Below are 16,455 nucleotides of genomic sequence, written 5' to 3'. Positions count from 1 at the left end.
TTATACCTAAGGAAAAATTTATAGATGGTGCCCATAAGTAGTAGAAGCGGGGAGCATGACAGAATCATGCCTCAGTATCACTAAAGATGACAAAAACAGATTTTAGTAAGATCAGGACTTAATTTCCGAATTTCCTACATATGTTCTGAATGGAGGGGGAGGCTTGAGTATCTAGTTCATAGTCTTAAGTTAGAAGCTTCTATTTCAAATGACTGCTGACAGTGAGCTGGTCTTTTCTCTTTCTTTTAGTTGTTTTGCAGCCAGGTCCATCACTTGGAAATCAGGAAGGCTTGTGTCTCATATATGAGAGAAAATCAACAAACTTTTGAATCTGTAAGTAGAATATATATCTAAGGAAGAGTTGTTTGTAGAATATGCAGCAGATAGGAAATGAGTTGTTTGTAGAATATGCAGCAGATGGATTTTGAGCACCTATGTATGAATATTGTATTCCGCAGTCTCCTCTTGGTAGCAAATATTTAATTTTTCAGTTAGCTTCTTTTCCCCTGGGTAGCATACTTCCGGATCTCCTCCCAGAACTAGATTGTTTTGTACTCTAAAAATTATGAAAGCTTATCTTTATCCTTCCCACCATTTATCCCCCTCATACCCCAACAGTTACATTTTGACCATGTTATCCATATCACGGTTTTCTTAAACAAGTAATCATAGTTCACAAAAGGTTTGGCTATGTTAATATTTTTAAACGTGCATTTTAAAATTTGTACAAATGAGAACTTCTGTTCTTAATTCTATGCTCAATGATCATCAGTCAACTTGATGAATCATGTAAAGCTTAACTATAAGGGAACAAATTAGTCCCAAACATGTCTTTTCATGTGAAAAACTGGTAATTAGAGCACTTCCACTAATTGATTGACTTTAAAACAACTTCTAGAACACAGCTTTGTATATGTTGAAGTGTAAGTTGGAGTATAAGTTGAAGTCTTGTTAACAAAATGAGGTTTTATCAAGGTCTGATTTGAAGTGTCCCTTTTCCTGTGGCTGTTACTTTTGTTGTTGTTCTTTTTTTTTTTTTAAATACACTCCTAGCCATTCCAGTGCTATTTGTTCTCCTGACTATACTATGGATATTTGCCTGCTGTTCGAGGTTTACTCTTAATTTTCTCAATAGGTTTCAGTGAGTTGTAAAACTATATGAAGCCTTCTTGATTTTGAAGCATTTTATCTTGAAGTTAGTCTTCACCACACCTGGGGAAAGGGTTATTCGTGAAATTACTTCAAATGCAAGACCATGGTGTAAAGCAGTGCATCTTAAGTATTTTTGTGCATACCAATCACCTGGGGATCTTGTTAAAAAACAAATTCTGATTCAGTAGATCTGACCTGGGGCCCAAGATTTCTGCAGTTAACAAATTCCTGAGTGATGCTTCTGTTGTTCATGGACCACGTTTTGAGTAACAAAGATGTGGGTAAAATTTTAAAACCATTTGGATGAATCTCAGATTAACTAGGCAGAGTGAAAGAAGCCAGACTTTCCAAAAAGTACATGTTGTATGATTTTCTTTATATAAAACTCTAGAAAATACAAACTACAAACCAGTCTATAGAAAAACAGCAGATCGATCATTGGTTGCTTTGGGATCAGTGAAGTTATACAGGCACACAAGGAAACTTATGGGGGTGATGGACATACTATCACGATTGTCATGATGGTTTCATGGGTGCATATGTATGTTAACTTAATTGTGTCATTTAAATATGTATGGTTTATTGTATGTCAATTTTACCTCAAAACTGTTTAAAAAGGTGGTTGAGAAAAATTGAAATGATTTTTTAAGTCTAGTGATACACATGAATGGAACTAGATGTATATTATCTCATATTCCCTGAGATTAATTTTTATTGAGGTATATCTTACATCCGATAAAATTCACCATTTTATGTTTTAGCGTTTTAAGTTTTGGCAATAATATACAGTCATATAGCTGCCACTGCAGTCAAGATATAAAAATATTTCCATCATCTAAAAGTTCCCTTTTGCTCATTTTGAAACGAATGAAATTCCCTTTAAAGTTCCTCAGTTCAACTTTGTAAATGAATGTCTGCTGTCAGATTTTAAATACTTATTATGCTTGCTTGATTTATGCAAATTGTTGCTTAAGTTGGCATTTCAAAAGAAACTCAAAGGCATAACCATTTGATGAAATGCACTGATACGTGGATAAGCCAGGACATTTTCTAAGATACTTTTAATAATAGTCCAGCTTTTCTCCACTCAACTTTTGTGTATGTGCACATCTTCTTGAGGTGCTTTGCAAAGTAGTCATTTAATATCCTAATTGTTCAGCTGAACAAAAACTCACTGGAGGATTATATTGCAGAATATACTCAGATTTCAGTAATGCTATGTATTTGGTTAAGTCAAGTTTGTTTTATTTTTGAAGTATGTGGAGGGATCTTTTGAGAAATACCTGGAACGGTTGGGAGATCCCAAGGTAAGATCAAATATGGGGTTTAATCTTTTCAGAGTATTTGGAATAGTAGCCTAAATATCATTCAGCTGTGTCACTTGAGCTAGAGCCAATCTATTTTCTTAAAGCCAGCTGTGTTGAGTCAGATACTTCTTGCAAAACTTGAGAGGCTGGCGATTGACCTGTTGTTTTGTGTTGAATATTGAAAATTGTGTGCTAACAATTTTATCATCCATAGACTAGCGAAATTATACACTGCTTGGAAACAGGACTGACCTAAACCTTTTCACTTTAATGTGGGAGGGGGGTGGTAATGAATATTACTAGGAGGTCATTGTTTTTATTAAATAATTTCTCTGATTTGTAGTTATCTTTCTTTTATGTGTGATTAAGATTCATAAACATATTTAATTAAAAAATAATTTTATGTGATTAAATTACATAGTTCTAGACTTAACACATTTACTATAAATACCTTGTTAGCTTCTGTTCTTACACTAATTGCATTTTTATTGTGCCTTTTAAATCTCCCATATTACTGTCCTTATAGCAAACTAAGACCTTTAAGTCGACTTTTTTTTTCAGAATAAGTTTATGTTAATAAGTAACTATCACAGTATCCCAAGCTCAAAGAAAGTTATAGTGTGTTGTACAAATTCATCTAAAACAGTGTTAAGCGCCTAAAAAATAATTGTTGAACTTGCAAAAACTTCTACCTCCTAGGTACAGAATGTTTTTAAAAACTTTATATACTCTTTATGTTTAGGAAAGTGCTGGCCAGCTGGAAATAAGAGCTCTTTCTCTAATTTATAAGTAAGTTGAATCTGTTTATTGAGAGAGTGAGTGTGTGTGTAAGATTTCTAATAGAGTCCCTCAATGATTGAGAATATTTGAGGTTTGATATATTGATAAGTAAAATAAAGCAGTCTAAGCAAAGTCAATGACAAAATTTGTGTCCGTTCGAATGGGATAATAAAGGATTTTAAGAATTGCCAGTATTATTCCTTTAGAAAATCAGAATACTCTAGAATTTTTGTATATTTAACTTTGTGCCTCTTGTGCATGCATGCTCTGTGGGGCAATATGACTTCCAATAGGGTAGAAATTGTTTCCTGAGGACAAAAAAATACTAGATATTACATTGGTTTATGATCCTTCAAAGGATCACGGTTCATAAACATGATTATAGTGTGTGTGTGTGTGTGTATATAAACTAGATATATAGTATATTTGTTGTAATAACTTTTTGTAAGGAAATTAAGAAAAGTATTTCTTTGTTCTTTAGAGAGGCAGTAATGGTGTAAAAATTTGAAGGACACTGCTCTATTGCTCTGAAAGTTCTGTTTAGGTCTTTAAAACTGTGAAGTGGCATTTCTGAAAGCATAGGCTTTTGAAAATAGCTGTAAAATGTGGGTTGTAGGGAATCTTGTTCATTTAAGGAGTTGGATCTGTGGATGATTTCTTCATTCTTAGGATGTGAGATGGAACATACCTTGATAGAGTCAGAACTCTCTTGTATGGGAACTTGTTCAAAGGTAGTGTTTTGCAGTCTGCTTATCCTTCCCTAAATCCAGCAAGAAGTAATACAGAAGAGGTATCGAGCAGGAAGCTAATCAGACGATGGTTTTAAATAAGGGACCAGTTTTTAAATTGGCCTGCTTTTTGTTTTTATATGGCTCTAGCTAAGAATACTTTTTGAAATTTTTCAAATGGTTTTTAAAAAAGAATAACATTTCATGGCATATGAAAATTATGTAAAAGTCAAATTTCAGTGTCCATAAATAAAGCATTATTGGAACATAATCATGTACATTTGTCTATACATTGTCTATGGCTGCTTTCAGACTAAAAAGTCAAAGTTGAGTAAATCATATAGCCTGCAAAAGCCTTATGTTTGTTATCTGGTCATTTACCAAGAAAATCTTTCATTTACTAAGAAAATTTTGCCAACCCCTGCTTTAAATAAATAGGAGCCTCCAAAACTTACAGATACTCATACAGTGGAAAGTTTATCTTCTTTACTCCTCCTTTCCTCAAGTTAAAATGCATTTTTAAAATGCATAGGACTTTTAGGGACAGTTAGCTAGCTATGCTGAATTAAAATTTAACCTCTTAAACATTTGAGTTATTTTATATGAACAAAGTAGGCAGTTTAAAAGCACAACTATTTGTTCCTATAACTACTTCTTGGGTATACTAAATTGTCTCTTTTCACCCATCTTTGTTTTCTACCCATGTAGTCGGGATTTCATTCTTTATCGCTATCCTGGCAAGCCTCCAACTTATGTCACAGATAATGGCTATGAAGACAAGGTAAGAAAATAAGTGAGTGTTTACTAAAATAAACACTTGAATGATACTACCAGTTTGCTATCGACAAATCATCCTTTTTTAACCCAATAAATGAAAAATAAGCACAGTCTAAAAGCCAAGATTTTTTACAACCAAGCCTTTTCCTCTCCAGTTAGCCTTAGTATTGTTAGCTTTCTTTCTGAACAACCTGATCCTGTCACGCCTCTGTGGTAGGAAAAACCCACCCAAAACCCTAATTGACTCTTCACTGATTAGAAGATAGGATCAAACTCTGAAGCAAGACATTCAGTGCCCTTGTTGTTGTTCAGTCGTTCAGTTGTATCTGACTCTTTGTGACCCCATGGACTGCAGCACGCCAGGCTTCCCTGTCTTTCACCATCTCCTGGACCTTGCTCCAACTCCTATCCATTGAGTCAGTGATGTCATTCCAACTGTCTCCTCCTCTGTCTACCTCTTCTCCTACCATCAGTCTTTCCCAGTATCAGGGTCTTTACCAGTGAGTCAGCTCTTCTCATCAGGTATTGGAGCTTCAGCTTTAGCATCGGTCCCTCCGCTGAATATTCAGGACTGATCTCCTTTCGGATGGGTTGGATGGATCTCCTTACAGTCCAAGGGACTGTCAAGAGTCTTCTCCAACACCACAGTTCAAAAGCATCAATTCTTCGGTGCTCAGCTTTCTTTATGGTCCAACTTTCATATCCATACATGACTACTGGAAAAACCATAGTTTTGACTACAGACATTTGTTAGTAAAGTAAGTCTCTGCTTTTTAATATGCTGTTTAGGTTTGTCATAGCTTTTCTTCCAAGGAGCAAGCATCTTTTAATTTCAAGGTTGCAGTCACCATCTTCAGTGATTTTGGAGCCCAAGAAAAAAGTCTGTCACTGGTTCCACTGTTTCCCCATCTATTTGCCATGAAGTGATGAGACCAGATGCCATGATCTTAGTTTTTTGAATGCTGAGTTTTAAGCCAGCTTTTTCACTTTCCTCTTTCAGCTTCATCAAGAGGCTCTTTAGTTCCTCTTCACTTTTTGCCAGGGTCCCAAACCTTCTCTCCAGCTTCATTGTCCTTCAGCCTTAGTATATCATGAGGCCAGAGTGTCCAGCTTTCATGATTTCCTATGTATCTAAAATGTCAGTTTCTTTGAAACCTTACCAACTCCCTTGGAGTTATTGCCTCCTTTTTTGTTCCCCTAGCATCACCCAAGTAATTATAGTGTTTATAACCTTATATATGTTTTCATGTCTGTTTTTCTTATTAGTCTGAAAGTTTCTTAAGTATAGGGACATTGTGCTAAACTACTGTCTAGTAAAGTGCCTGGAAAAATAGTAGGAGGTTGTTGTGTTGGTTGAGAACTCTCAGCAGGTAAACAAGTTGTTTTTCAGCATACAGCTTTTCTTCCAAAGAGTTTCTAAGAACACCCTTCTATCCACATGATTTGATTAGTGAATACAGATTACACAGGACTTGAGTTTTGTCTGTTTCATACCATAGAGCAAAATTCAGGCATCATTTTGATAGTAAGAAAAGACTAGACAGTGGTAGAACTGTTAGAATATTACATTAATCTAGATAGAAGATCTGAACTAGGCAAGTGGCATTAAGAATAGAAAAGACTGAATAGGATGCAAGAGATAACTTCAATCTTAAGTATAAAGTGGAACATGTTAATTATTTTACCAATGTGTGCTAAGTCACTTCAGTTGTGTCCAACTCTTTGTGACCCCATGGACTGTAGCCCACCAGGTTCCTCTGTCCATGGGATTCTCTAGGCAAGAATACTGGAGGGGGTTGCCATTTCCTTCTCCAGGGGATCTTCCCGACCCGGGATTGAACCTGTGTCTTTTATGTCTCCTGCACTGGCAGGAGGATTCTTTACCACTAGTGCCACCTGGAAAGTCAAGTACTTCCCTTATTTTTTTTATCAGTAGTATTTAAAATACTATTTTACCAGTAGTACTGTCAATTTGTTCAGTAAACATTAAGCCCCTATAGTGTACCAGTCAATTGACTGGGCTTTGGGGATACCAAAATTAATAAAGCAGAATCCTTGCCCTTTTCTTATGAAGACAGACATGTAAATGATACAGTGCAGTGATATATTTTATAATAGAAATAGATGCAAGGAGCATAGAAAAAAAAGCCCTTCACGTGCTTGAGGGAGTACAGAAAGTTTCATGGTAGTTGTGATATTTAAGTGGAATATCCAAAAAATGAATCTAACAAATATGAAGGGTGGTCTATTTAGAGGAAACACTATATGCAAAGGCATAGAAGCAAGAGTTAATTTGTTAGCTGATTCCTTCAATCTCTAATTTTTTCAAACAATTTAAAGGCCAGGCTTACTAACAAAATTATTTCAGTAAAAATGCTCCCTGGCTCCATATGATGAAATCTGTTTTAATAAATCTAAGACCTTTTTGAATTTTTGTTCAAAAACCTCTATCTTGTGTAAGGGATGTAATCCCAAGTGATCAAGTCTATTTCATTTTGAAGCCACCTCTGGCATCACCAACATGAGGTAACAAAGAGAATTCTCTGTGATCTAGAAGAGGATAGTGTCACCAAGTTTCCTTAGTAGAAAATTACTGTAAGCACTCTTTTTTTTCTACTTTCCTACACTACCCTGGCTAATTTCTCCCAGTAAACCAGTTCTCTGACCCCAAGTCTATTATTCTTCCCTAGTCTTTTTTTTTTTAAAATCACAACTCTATCAATATAATCCATTTCAAAGTTCTGAGAGGGCATATCAAGCTAAAGTAAAACACAACAAAATTTAAGCTGCAAAGTTTCACCCACCCCAAGCGGTATTTGCATTTAAGAGGAGGTTTAGTAGTATTGCTCCTATATAGCATATTGATACACTGCTATACAGTATAGTGAATAACATTTTGAATAAATTGAAATTCTTCCCCCATAGTCTTTTAAGTTTGGGATTTTGGTGTATTTGTCCTGTTTTCTCCATTTTTAGAAGCTAAGCTATATCTTTTGACTTCTGTTAGGCTTTCTGTTATATTCACTCAGTTTGTAAAAGTTCCCATCTTTTGCAAATTTATAAATCAGGACTTGTGTGGTATATTATCAGGAATGTTATTGAGGCTCAGAGTGTTACCTTAGTAGTGGTTTTAATCTTGACCTTTAAAAGTAAGTGTCTTACCTCCCTTAGCACGATTATCTCTAGGTCCATTCATACTGCTGCAAATGCCATTATTTCATTTTTTTTTTGTCTGAGTAATGTTCTGTTGTGTGTGTGCGTGTGTATAAACCACATCTTTTTGGAAATCAACCACATACAAAGATGGTAAGAAGGTTAAAAGACAAAGTAGTGAAATATCTATATCCATAATCAGTGAAGGGATACACAAAATAGATGTAAAATATGATGTTAAAACAGTAGTTAGGGGAGAAGGGTAAAAATGCAGTGGATAAGATGCATCTGGAATTAAGAGATCAGCAGTTTAAAATCATCACGTATATGTAGATAAATTGCCATATATAAATTTAATGCTAACCACAAACCAGAAATCTATAATAAATACACTCACATAATAGAGAAAAGAATCCAAATGTTAAGATTAGAGGAAGTCATTGGCTCATAAGGGAAGAGAACAGAAGAAAGGAACAAAAAATTACAAAAACAACTTCAAAACAGTTTAAAAAAGAATAAAAGGATTGAAAATTGTGTCAAGTATCTCGAGTAACTTAAACTCTCTAGTATACTGCTAGTATCAGTATAAATTGCATAACCACTTTGGAAAATATTTTTTTATGGACATGGTTGGTTTACTGTATTGTGCTAGTTTCAGGTGTGCAGTGGGGTGATTCAGTTATATATATTATATATATATATATATATATATTTATTTTTCAGATTCTTTTCACTTATTAAAAAATAAAAGTAAATAAAGGTCACTGTCCAGAAAATCTTTTAATGGCATACAGGTTTCATTTATCTGTATTTAGATTTTAAAACTTGCTTTTTTCCCAGCTCTATTGAGATTTAATTGACATATATGCTAAGTGAAGTGAGTCAAACAGAGAAAGACAAATACTGTATGATATCACATGTGGAATCTGAAAGTTACTTAAAAAATTTTTTTAAAGCAAATACTTTAAATTTTGATTTCTGATTAGCAGCTTCAAATATTTCAGAGTTGTAAGATATCCAACATTACTTGTTCTGTGTGTTTTGTTTTTTTTTTTCAGATTCTACTCTGCTATTCAAGTAATGGTCATTATGATTCAGTGTACTCAAAGCAATTTCAGTCAAGTGCAGCTGTTTGTCAAGGTATGTGAAGGCTTTATAAATGTTTGGGTGTGCTTTCAGATGATTTGTTGCCAATCTTCAAATTGGGGGGTCTACCATAAATAGCTCTTCTAAAACTCTGTTGGTGCCTGTTAAATTTGTATACTGGATTATAGCTATTTTCACATTGTCATGAAAAACTCTTGAACTGGAGTCTTGATTTTTTTTTTCCTTTAGCTGTATTGTATGAAATTCTCTATAAAGATGTGTTTGTTGTGGATGAAGAAGAGTTGAAGACTGCAGTTGAGTTGTTTCGAAGTGGTTCCAAGAAGAACAGGAACAATGCTGTGACTGGCAATGAGGATGTCCACATTGACTACAAGAGTTCAACTCAAGATAGGTAACAAAGGGAAGGGGCATGTCAGCTATAGGATCATCTTGTCTGTGCATCATTGGAAATTGGAAGGGACCTGGCAGGCTTGTGATTTAGACTATTTCTATACAGTAATCTCTCAACATTTGCAGAGGATTGGTGCCAGGACCTATGCAAACACCAAAACGCTCAATGCTCAAGTCCCTTATATAAAATGGTGTAGTATGTACAGTCGGCCCTCTCCATATCCATTGGCTCTGCATCCACAGGTTCAATCAATTCCATCTGCTGTTGTTTGAATCTGAGAATGTGGAACCTGCTGAAATGAAGGGGCCAACTTCATGTACACACACATGTATTTTTTAATGGGAGAAGAGACGTTTCACCAAAAGAGATGTTGCATTGTGAAACACCCAGACTTTGGGTGTTTGATCCAAGTCAGAATCATTCTTTATTCCTTTTCTCCTGTTAATATGTCTTGTGTCAATTTTTAGTCCAGCCAGAAGAACTCAAGAGGGGTGGGGGGGAATTTTCCCCTCCTGACAAATCTCGAGTCTGACCCCAGAATCAGTTTTTTAGTTGCTAGAAGAAACTTTAGAACTATCTAATCCCATGATTCTCAAACTTATATACAAATTACTTACGGTGGTTGTTTAGAAAGGCACATTTTGGGGCCTCCTTTTAAAATTGAAGGTCAGAATAGGGCCAGGAATCTACTTTTTAAGCAAGTATACCCAAATATTCTGTACAGGTAGGCCATGACCACACTTTGGGCGGGGGCAGGGGAGGGTGGTGACAACTAGTTCTAAATCAGTACATTGATTTGTAGATGGTAACTGAGGTTCATAGTGGTTACTTGACGCATACATCCAGCTACTAGAAAAGAATCTCTCAGGCTAAAGGGGAGTTTTAGGCGCTTTTGAGTGTCTGCCTTTGGTACTCACTAGAAGTATACATTGTGTGGCCTCTTAGGAAGCAGCTGTGTTGAAAAGATTTAGTCAGAAACTTTGAGATCATAAAGTAGCTGTCATTTTATATTTCTTCCTGATTCTTCTGTCTGGAATTCAGATAGGTTTGGTGCTAGTCAGATGTAACCTTTTTGTTGTCTTGCAGTTCTGTTTCTTGAATGTTTAATGCTTGGTTTTTTCTTTTTTTGGATAAAGAGGTTTTTTTTTTTTTTTTTTTAAACAAACAAACTTACAGTCAGCACTCCTAATCCAGATGCAGAGCCTATGGATATAAAAGGCTGACCATGAGGGACTTGAGAATCTTGAATCTGGTACCTGCCTGTGGTCCTGGACCCAATCTCCCATGGATACCAAGAGATGACTGTATTAGGGGTGTGGGGGGTGGCAACCATTTGTATCAGGGTAGAATTTGCTTCATGCTTCACTGATTATTCATCCTAAGAACTTGAGGCTTAGTTTTAGGGAACAGACTGGTGGACATAGTGGGGGAAGGAGAAAGTAGACGAATTGAGAAATTAGCATTGACATACATACACTACCAATGCATAAAATAGATAACTAGCAGGAAGCTGCTGTATAACACAGGGAGCCCAATCTGGTGCTCTGTGACGACGTAGAGGGGTGGAATGGGGGAAGGGAAGGAGGTTCAAGAGGGAGGGGATATATATACACACACATATATATAATATATATAATTATGATTGATTCACATTGGTATACGGCAGAGACCACCACAACATTGTAAAGCAATTATCCTCCAATTAAAAAAAAAAAACCCTGAGGCTTACAGAAACTTAAAGTAGTAGGAAGGCAAGGTGTATTAGTTATTTTCTGCTACATAACAATATTTCCACAAACTTAGGAGCTTAAAACAACATTCTTATCTCATAGTTTATGTGGGTTAGGAATCTGGGCACAGCTTAGCTGGGTCTTCTGCTTAGGATGTCACAAGAATGTAATGAGGGTTTTGATCAACATTGAGTTATCTGGAGCTTTGACTGGGGAAAAATCCAGGTGGTTCTTGGTGGTATTCAATTCCATGCAGCTCTAGGACTAAGAACTTCAGCTTTTTGTTGACAACCAGAGATAACCCTCAGCTCCTTGCTGCATGGCGTTGGTGAACATGGCTGATTCCTTATAGTCAACAAAAGAGAGAGAGATCAGCAAGACAGGCACTACATTGCTATGCTATGCAATGATACCAGTTCAGTTCAATTCAGTCACTCAGTCATGTCCAGCTCTTTGCAACCCCATGGACCGCAGCATACCAGGCCTCGCTGTCCATCATCAGCTACCAGAATTTACCCAAACTCCTATCCATGGAGTTGGTGATGCCATTCAACCATTTCATCCTCTGTCATCCCCTTCTCCCCCTACCTTCAATCTTTTCCAGCATCAGGGTCTTCAAATGAGTCAGCTCTTTGCATCAGGTGGCCAAAGTATTGGAGTTTCAGCTTCAGCATTGGTCCTTCCAATGAATATTCACGACTGATTTCCTTTAGGATGGACTGGTTGGATCTCCTTGCAGTCCAAGGGACTCTCAAGAGTCTTCTCCAACACCACAGTTCAAACACATCAGTTCTTCGGCACTCAGCTTTCTTTATAGTCCAACTCTCACAGCCATACCTGACTATTGCAAAAACCATAGTTTGACATTTGTTGGCAAAGTAATGTCTCTGCTTTTTAATATGCTGTCTAAGTTGGTCATAACTTTCCTTCCAAGGAGTAAGCATCTTTTAATTTCAAGACCGCAGCCACCATCTGTAGTGATTTTGGAGCCCCCCCCCCAAAATAAAGTCAGCCACTGTTTCCCCATGTATTTGCCATGAAGTGATGGGACCAGATGCCATGATATTAGTTTTGTTGTGTTTTAAGCCAGCTTTTTCACTCTTCTCTTTCACTTTCATCAAGAGACTCTTTAGTTCTTCTTCAGTTTCTGCCATAAGGGTGGTGTCATCTGCATATCTGAGGTTATTGATATTTCTCCTGGCAGTCTTGATTTCAGCTTGTGCTTCATCCAGCCCAGTGTTTCTCATGATGTACTCTGCATAGAGGTTAAATAAGCAGGGTGACAATATACAGCCTTGACGTACTCCCATTCCTATTTGGAACCAGTCTGTTGTTCCATGTCCAGTTCTAACTGTTGCTTCCTGACCTGCATACAGACTTCTCAGGAGGCAGGTCGGGTGGTCTGGTATTCTCATCTCTTTAAGAATTTTCCAGTTTGTTGTGGTCTACACAGTCAAAGGCTTTTGTGTAATCAATAAAGCAGAAGTAGATGTTTTCCTGGAATTCTCTTGCTTTTTCTGTGATCCAGCAGATGTTGGCAATTTGATCTCTGGTTCCTCTGCCTGTTCTAAATCAAAGTTGAACCTTTGGAAGTTCACAGTTTACGTATTGTTGAAGCCTAGCTTAGAGAATTTTGAGCATTACTTTGCTAGTATGTGAGATGAACGCAATTCTGTGGTAGTTTGAACATTTTTTGGCATTGCCCTTTTTTGGGATTGAAATGAAAACTGACCTTTTCGTGTCCTGTGGCCACTGCTGAGTTTTCCAAATTTGCTGGTGTATTGAATGCAGCACTTGCACAGCATCATCTTTTAGGATTTCAAATAGCTCAACTGGAATTCAATTACCTCCACTAGCTTTGTTTGTAGTGTTGCTTCCTAAGGCTCACTTGACTTCACGTTCCAGGATGTCTGGCTCTAGGTGAGTGATCACACCATCGTGATTATCTTGGTCGTGAAGATCTTTTTTGTAGAGTTCTTCTGTGTATTCTTGCCACCTCTTCTTAATATCTTCTGCTTCTGTTAGGTCTATACCATTTATGTCCTTTATTGAGCCCATCTTTGCATGAAATGTTCCCTTGGTATTTCTGATTTTCTTGAAGAGATTTCTAGTCTTTCCCATTCTATTGTTTTCCTCTGTTTCTTTGCACTGATCACTGAGGAAGGCTTTCTTATCTCTTCTTGCTATTCTTTGGGACTCTGCATTCAAATGGGTATATCTTTCCTTTTCTCCTTTGCTTTTCGCCTCTCTTCTTTTCACAGCTATTTGGAAGGCCTCCTCAGACAGCCATTTTGCTTTTTTTGCATTTCTTTTTCTTGGGGATTGTGTTTATCTCTGTCTCCTATACAATGTCACACACCTCTGTCCATAGTTCCTCAGGCACTCTGTCTATCAGGTCTATTCCCTTAAATCTATTTCTCACTTTCACTGTATAATTGTAAGGGATTTGATTTAGGTCATACCTGAGTGGTCTAGTGGTTTTCCCTGCTTTCTTCAATTTAAGTCTGAATTTGGCAATTAGGAGTTTATGATCTAAGCCACAGTCAGCTCCTGGTCTTGTTTTTGCTGACCGTGTAGAGTTTCTCCATCTTTGGCTGCAAAGAATATAACCAATCTGATTTTGGTGTTGGCCATCTGGTGATGTCCATGTGTAGAGTCTTCTCTTGTGTTGTTGGAAGAGGGTGTTTGCTATGACCAGTGCGTTCTCTTGGCAAAAGTCTATTAGCCTTTGCCCTGTTTCATTCCATACTCCAAGGCCAAATTTGCCTGTTACTCCAGGTGTTTCTTGACTTCCTACTTTTGCATTTCAGTCCCCTATAATGAAAAGGGCATCTTTTGGGGGTGTTAGTTCTAAAAGGTCTTGTAGGTCTTCGTTCAACTTCAGCTTCTTCAGTGTTACTGGTTGGGGCGTAGGCTTGGATTACCGTGATATTGAATGACATGCCTTTGAAATGAACAGAGTTCATTCTGTCGTTTTTGAGATTGCATCCAAGTACTGCATTTCGGATTCTTTTGTTGACTATGATGGCTACTCCATTTCTTCTAAGGGATTCTTGCTCACAGTAGTAGATATAATAGTCATCTGAGTTAAATTCACTCATTCCATTTTAGTTTGCTGATTCCTAAAATGTCAACGTTCACTCGTACCATCTCCTGTGTTTGACCGCTTCCAATTTGCCTTGATTCATGGACCTAACATTCCAGGTTCCTATGCAATATTGCTCTTTACAGCATTGGACTTTGCTTCTATCACCAGTCATATCCACCACTAGGTGTTGTTTTTGCTTTGGCTCTGTCTCTTCATTCTTTCTGCAGTTATTTCTCCGCTCATCTCCAGTAGCATATTGGGCACCTACCGACCTGGGGAGTTCATCTTTCAGTGACCTGTCTTTTTGCCTTTTCATACTCTTAATGGGGTTCTCAAGGCAAGAATACTATACATCATGTATATAATGATATACATCCTGTCTATTCATTAGATGCAGGCTTAGAGGGGAATCGTACAAGCATGTGAACACCAGGAGGTGGGGACCATATGGACCATCTTAAGATTTTTTTCCCCACAGGAGGAGTGAAATACAGAAGGTGTCTGTAGCAGGTACTTTAAGAAAAGAAGCATAATGTTGGGATGAAATGTTGGGATGAAAAATTTGCCTCATTTTTAGAACTGAACTACTTTACCACTAGGTGGTGATATAGTCATTAGACTTAAGACTTCTTAGCTACTGCATTTATATAAAGCTCTTTGTTCTAAATCTTTTCAATTAGGACTGAAGAGTGGGGTGCCTGCTGCAATGTTGAAAATATACCAGAGGGGTACAATCAAGGAACAGACGAAACAAAGGTTTGAGATCTTCTAGGGAAAATAATTTTCATAATCTTGGCTTGCAATATTATAAGTTAAACTAGTAAAGGTCAGATGGTCCATTTTAGTTATATAGGGTGGGGGAGGAGCTGATGTTTTCCTTTGTGGAAGTCTTGATCTGAAAATGTAAAATGTGTGCTTAATGTTCTCTGAATTTTTATTCTTATGGAGTTGTAATTTTTTTCCAAAGCTTACTCTGAACACTTCAGAAATTTCAGAAGCTGTTGTTTTCAAGTTAAAGTAATATTAGAAACCTGGTGGATATTTGGTTTGCAGTCAATCTTCTGTTGCTAAGGTTTCTTTTTGTCATTAAAGAGAATAATGTTTATTCCTGTTTCACTCAAAGAAAATAGGCAGTAATCCTAGTTAGAGAAGCAAGAGGAATTTTACCAATCTGTATAGGTCTAAAATCAAGCAGACCTTCAGTTTGAGACTAACTAAATAGGGCAAATATTACTAGAACAATCTTTGTGTATGCCCTCAAGTGCTGGTAATTTGGAAACAGTATGGAATACCATGACATTCTAGGAAAGCAGAAGAAAAAGCTAAGTCTTTGGAAATTGTAACAGATTTTGTTCAGAATGAAGTAGTTTTCAGATTTGTCCAGGTGACTTTAGGGTACAGAAACACTTGCACCTCTGTGTGTATATCAAGATGAGACTTGTTGAATAGCCCTGACTGAATCTTTAATTCTTGTCTGTGTTGCATTGGTTTATATATGTCCTGAGTTATTGGATGCTTTAGAAAATATTTCCCTTCTGTCATCTATAATCTTTTAGATTTCTGCATGTTACTTATTTAGACTCCTGATTTTTAAAATACACAGTAAAACTTATTGTGGTTTTTATTTCTTTTAATAAGGAAAGGCCTATATGTACAGAGTTTTATAAAAAGGAAAAGAACCTTTTTTCTTCCTTCTTCATAGAAGGAAGACTTAAGGATGGTGAGTTGTAGCATGATTATTTTTGTTTTAGTCTCCAGAAAATCCATCAAAGATGCTCTTCCCCTATAAGGTGCTCAAAGCCCTGGATCCAGAAATCTATCGTAATGTAGAATTTGATGTTTGGTTGGACAGCAGAAAAGGTAATGAAATAACAGGATATTTTTGAATCCTGACAGATCTAGGAGAACAATTTTGAAAATTCTTTTAAAATAAGAGATGTTTTCAAACCATGGTTATGAAAAACACTTTTATATGTTTATATGGTACTTTTTAGCCTACTCAATACATGATTTAAGTCCAAAGGAGGAAGCAAATAGGTAGAGAATTGGTGAGGGATCTTATAGAGTCTGATGTTCATCAGGGACTTCAACTTTGCAAAGACTCCGTCTTAGATAACTTTGAGAGTACCAGAATTGTAAGTGGAAATAAATTCCACTTAAGTTTAATGTGTTAAGATGGATGATAGATGAATAGGTCAAGTGTTAGCAAACCGTGACATGTGAGTCAAATCCAATCTGCCAC

The 16,455-nt window shown here is 36.7% G+C and overlaps 1 protein-coding gene across 6 annotated transcripts in view; it reads left to right on the top strand.

Moving 5' to 3' along the window:
* Nucleotides 1–16,455, top strand: part of LOC102184887 (putative bifunctional UDP-N-acetylglucosamine transferase and deubiquitinase ALG13) — a 72,986-nt gene that overhangs the window by 17,125 nt on the left and 39,406 nt on the right. For all 6 annotated transcript variants that reach the window (XM_013976219.2, XM_013976220.2, XM_013976217.2 and 3 more), the window contains exons 2-9: nucleotides 250–333; nucleotides 2,409–2,459; nucleotides 3,202–3,248; nucleotides 4,676–4,748; nucleotides 8,956–9,037; nucleotides 9,233–9,395; nucleotides 14,894–14,969; nucleotides 15,965–16,073. In XM_013976219.2, the coding sequence (XP_013831673.1) occupies nucleotides 304–333; nucleotides 2,409–2,459; nucleotides 3,202–3,248; nucleotides 4,676–4,748; nucleotides 8,956–9,037; nucleotides 9,233–9,395; nucleotides 14,894–14,969; nucleotides 15,965–16,073 (631 nt within the window). In that variant the 5' untranslated portion in view covers nucleotides 250–303. The remainder of the gene's footprint in view (nucleotides 1–249; nucleotides 334–2,408; nucleotides 2,460–3,201; nucleotides 3,249–4,675; nucleotides 4,749–8,955; nucleotides 9,038–9,232; nucleotides 9,396–14,893; nucleotides 14,970–15,964; nucleotides 16,074–16,455) is intronic.

Source organism: Capra hircus (assembly GCF_001704415.2).
Source record: "Capra hircus breed San Clemente chromosome X unlocalized genomic scaffold, ASM170441v1, whole genome shotgun sequence".
NCBI classification, from domain to species: domain Eukaryota; kingdom Metazoa; phylum Chordata; class Mammalia; order Artiodactyla; family Bovidae; genus Capra; species Capra hircus.
The sequence above is the reverse complement of the archived record's forward strand: the minus strand, read 5'-3'. Positions and strand labels throughout refer to the sequence as shown.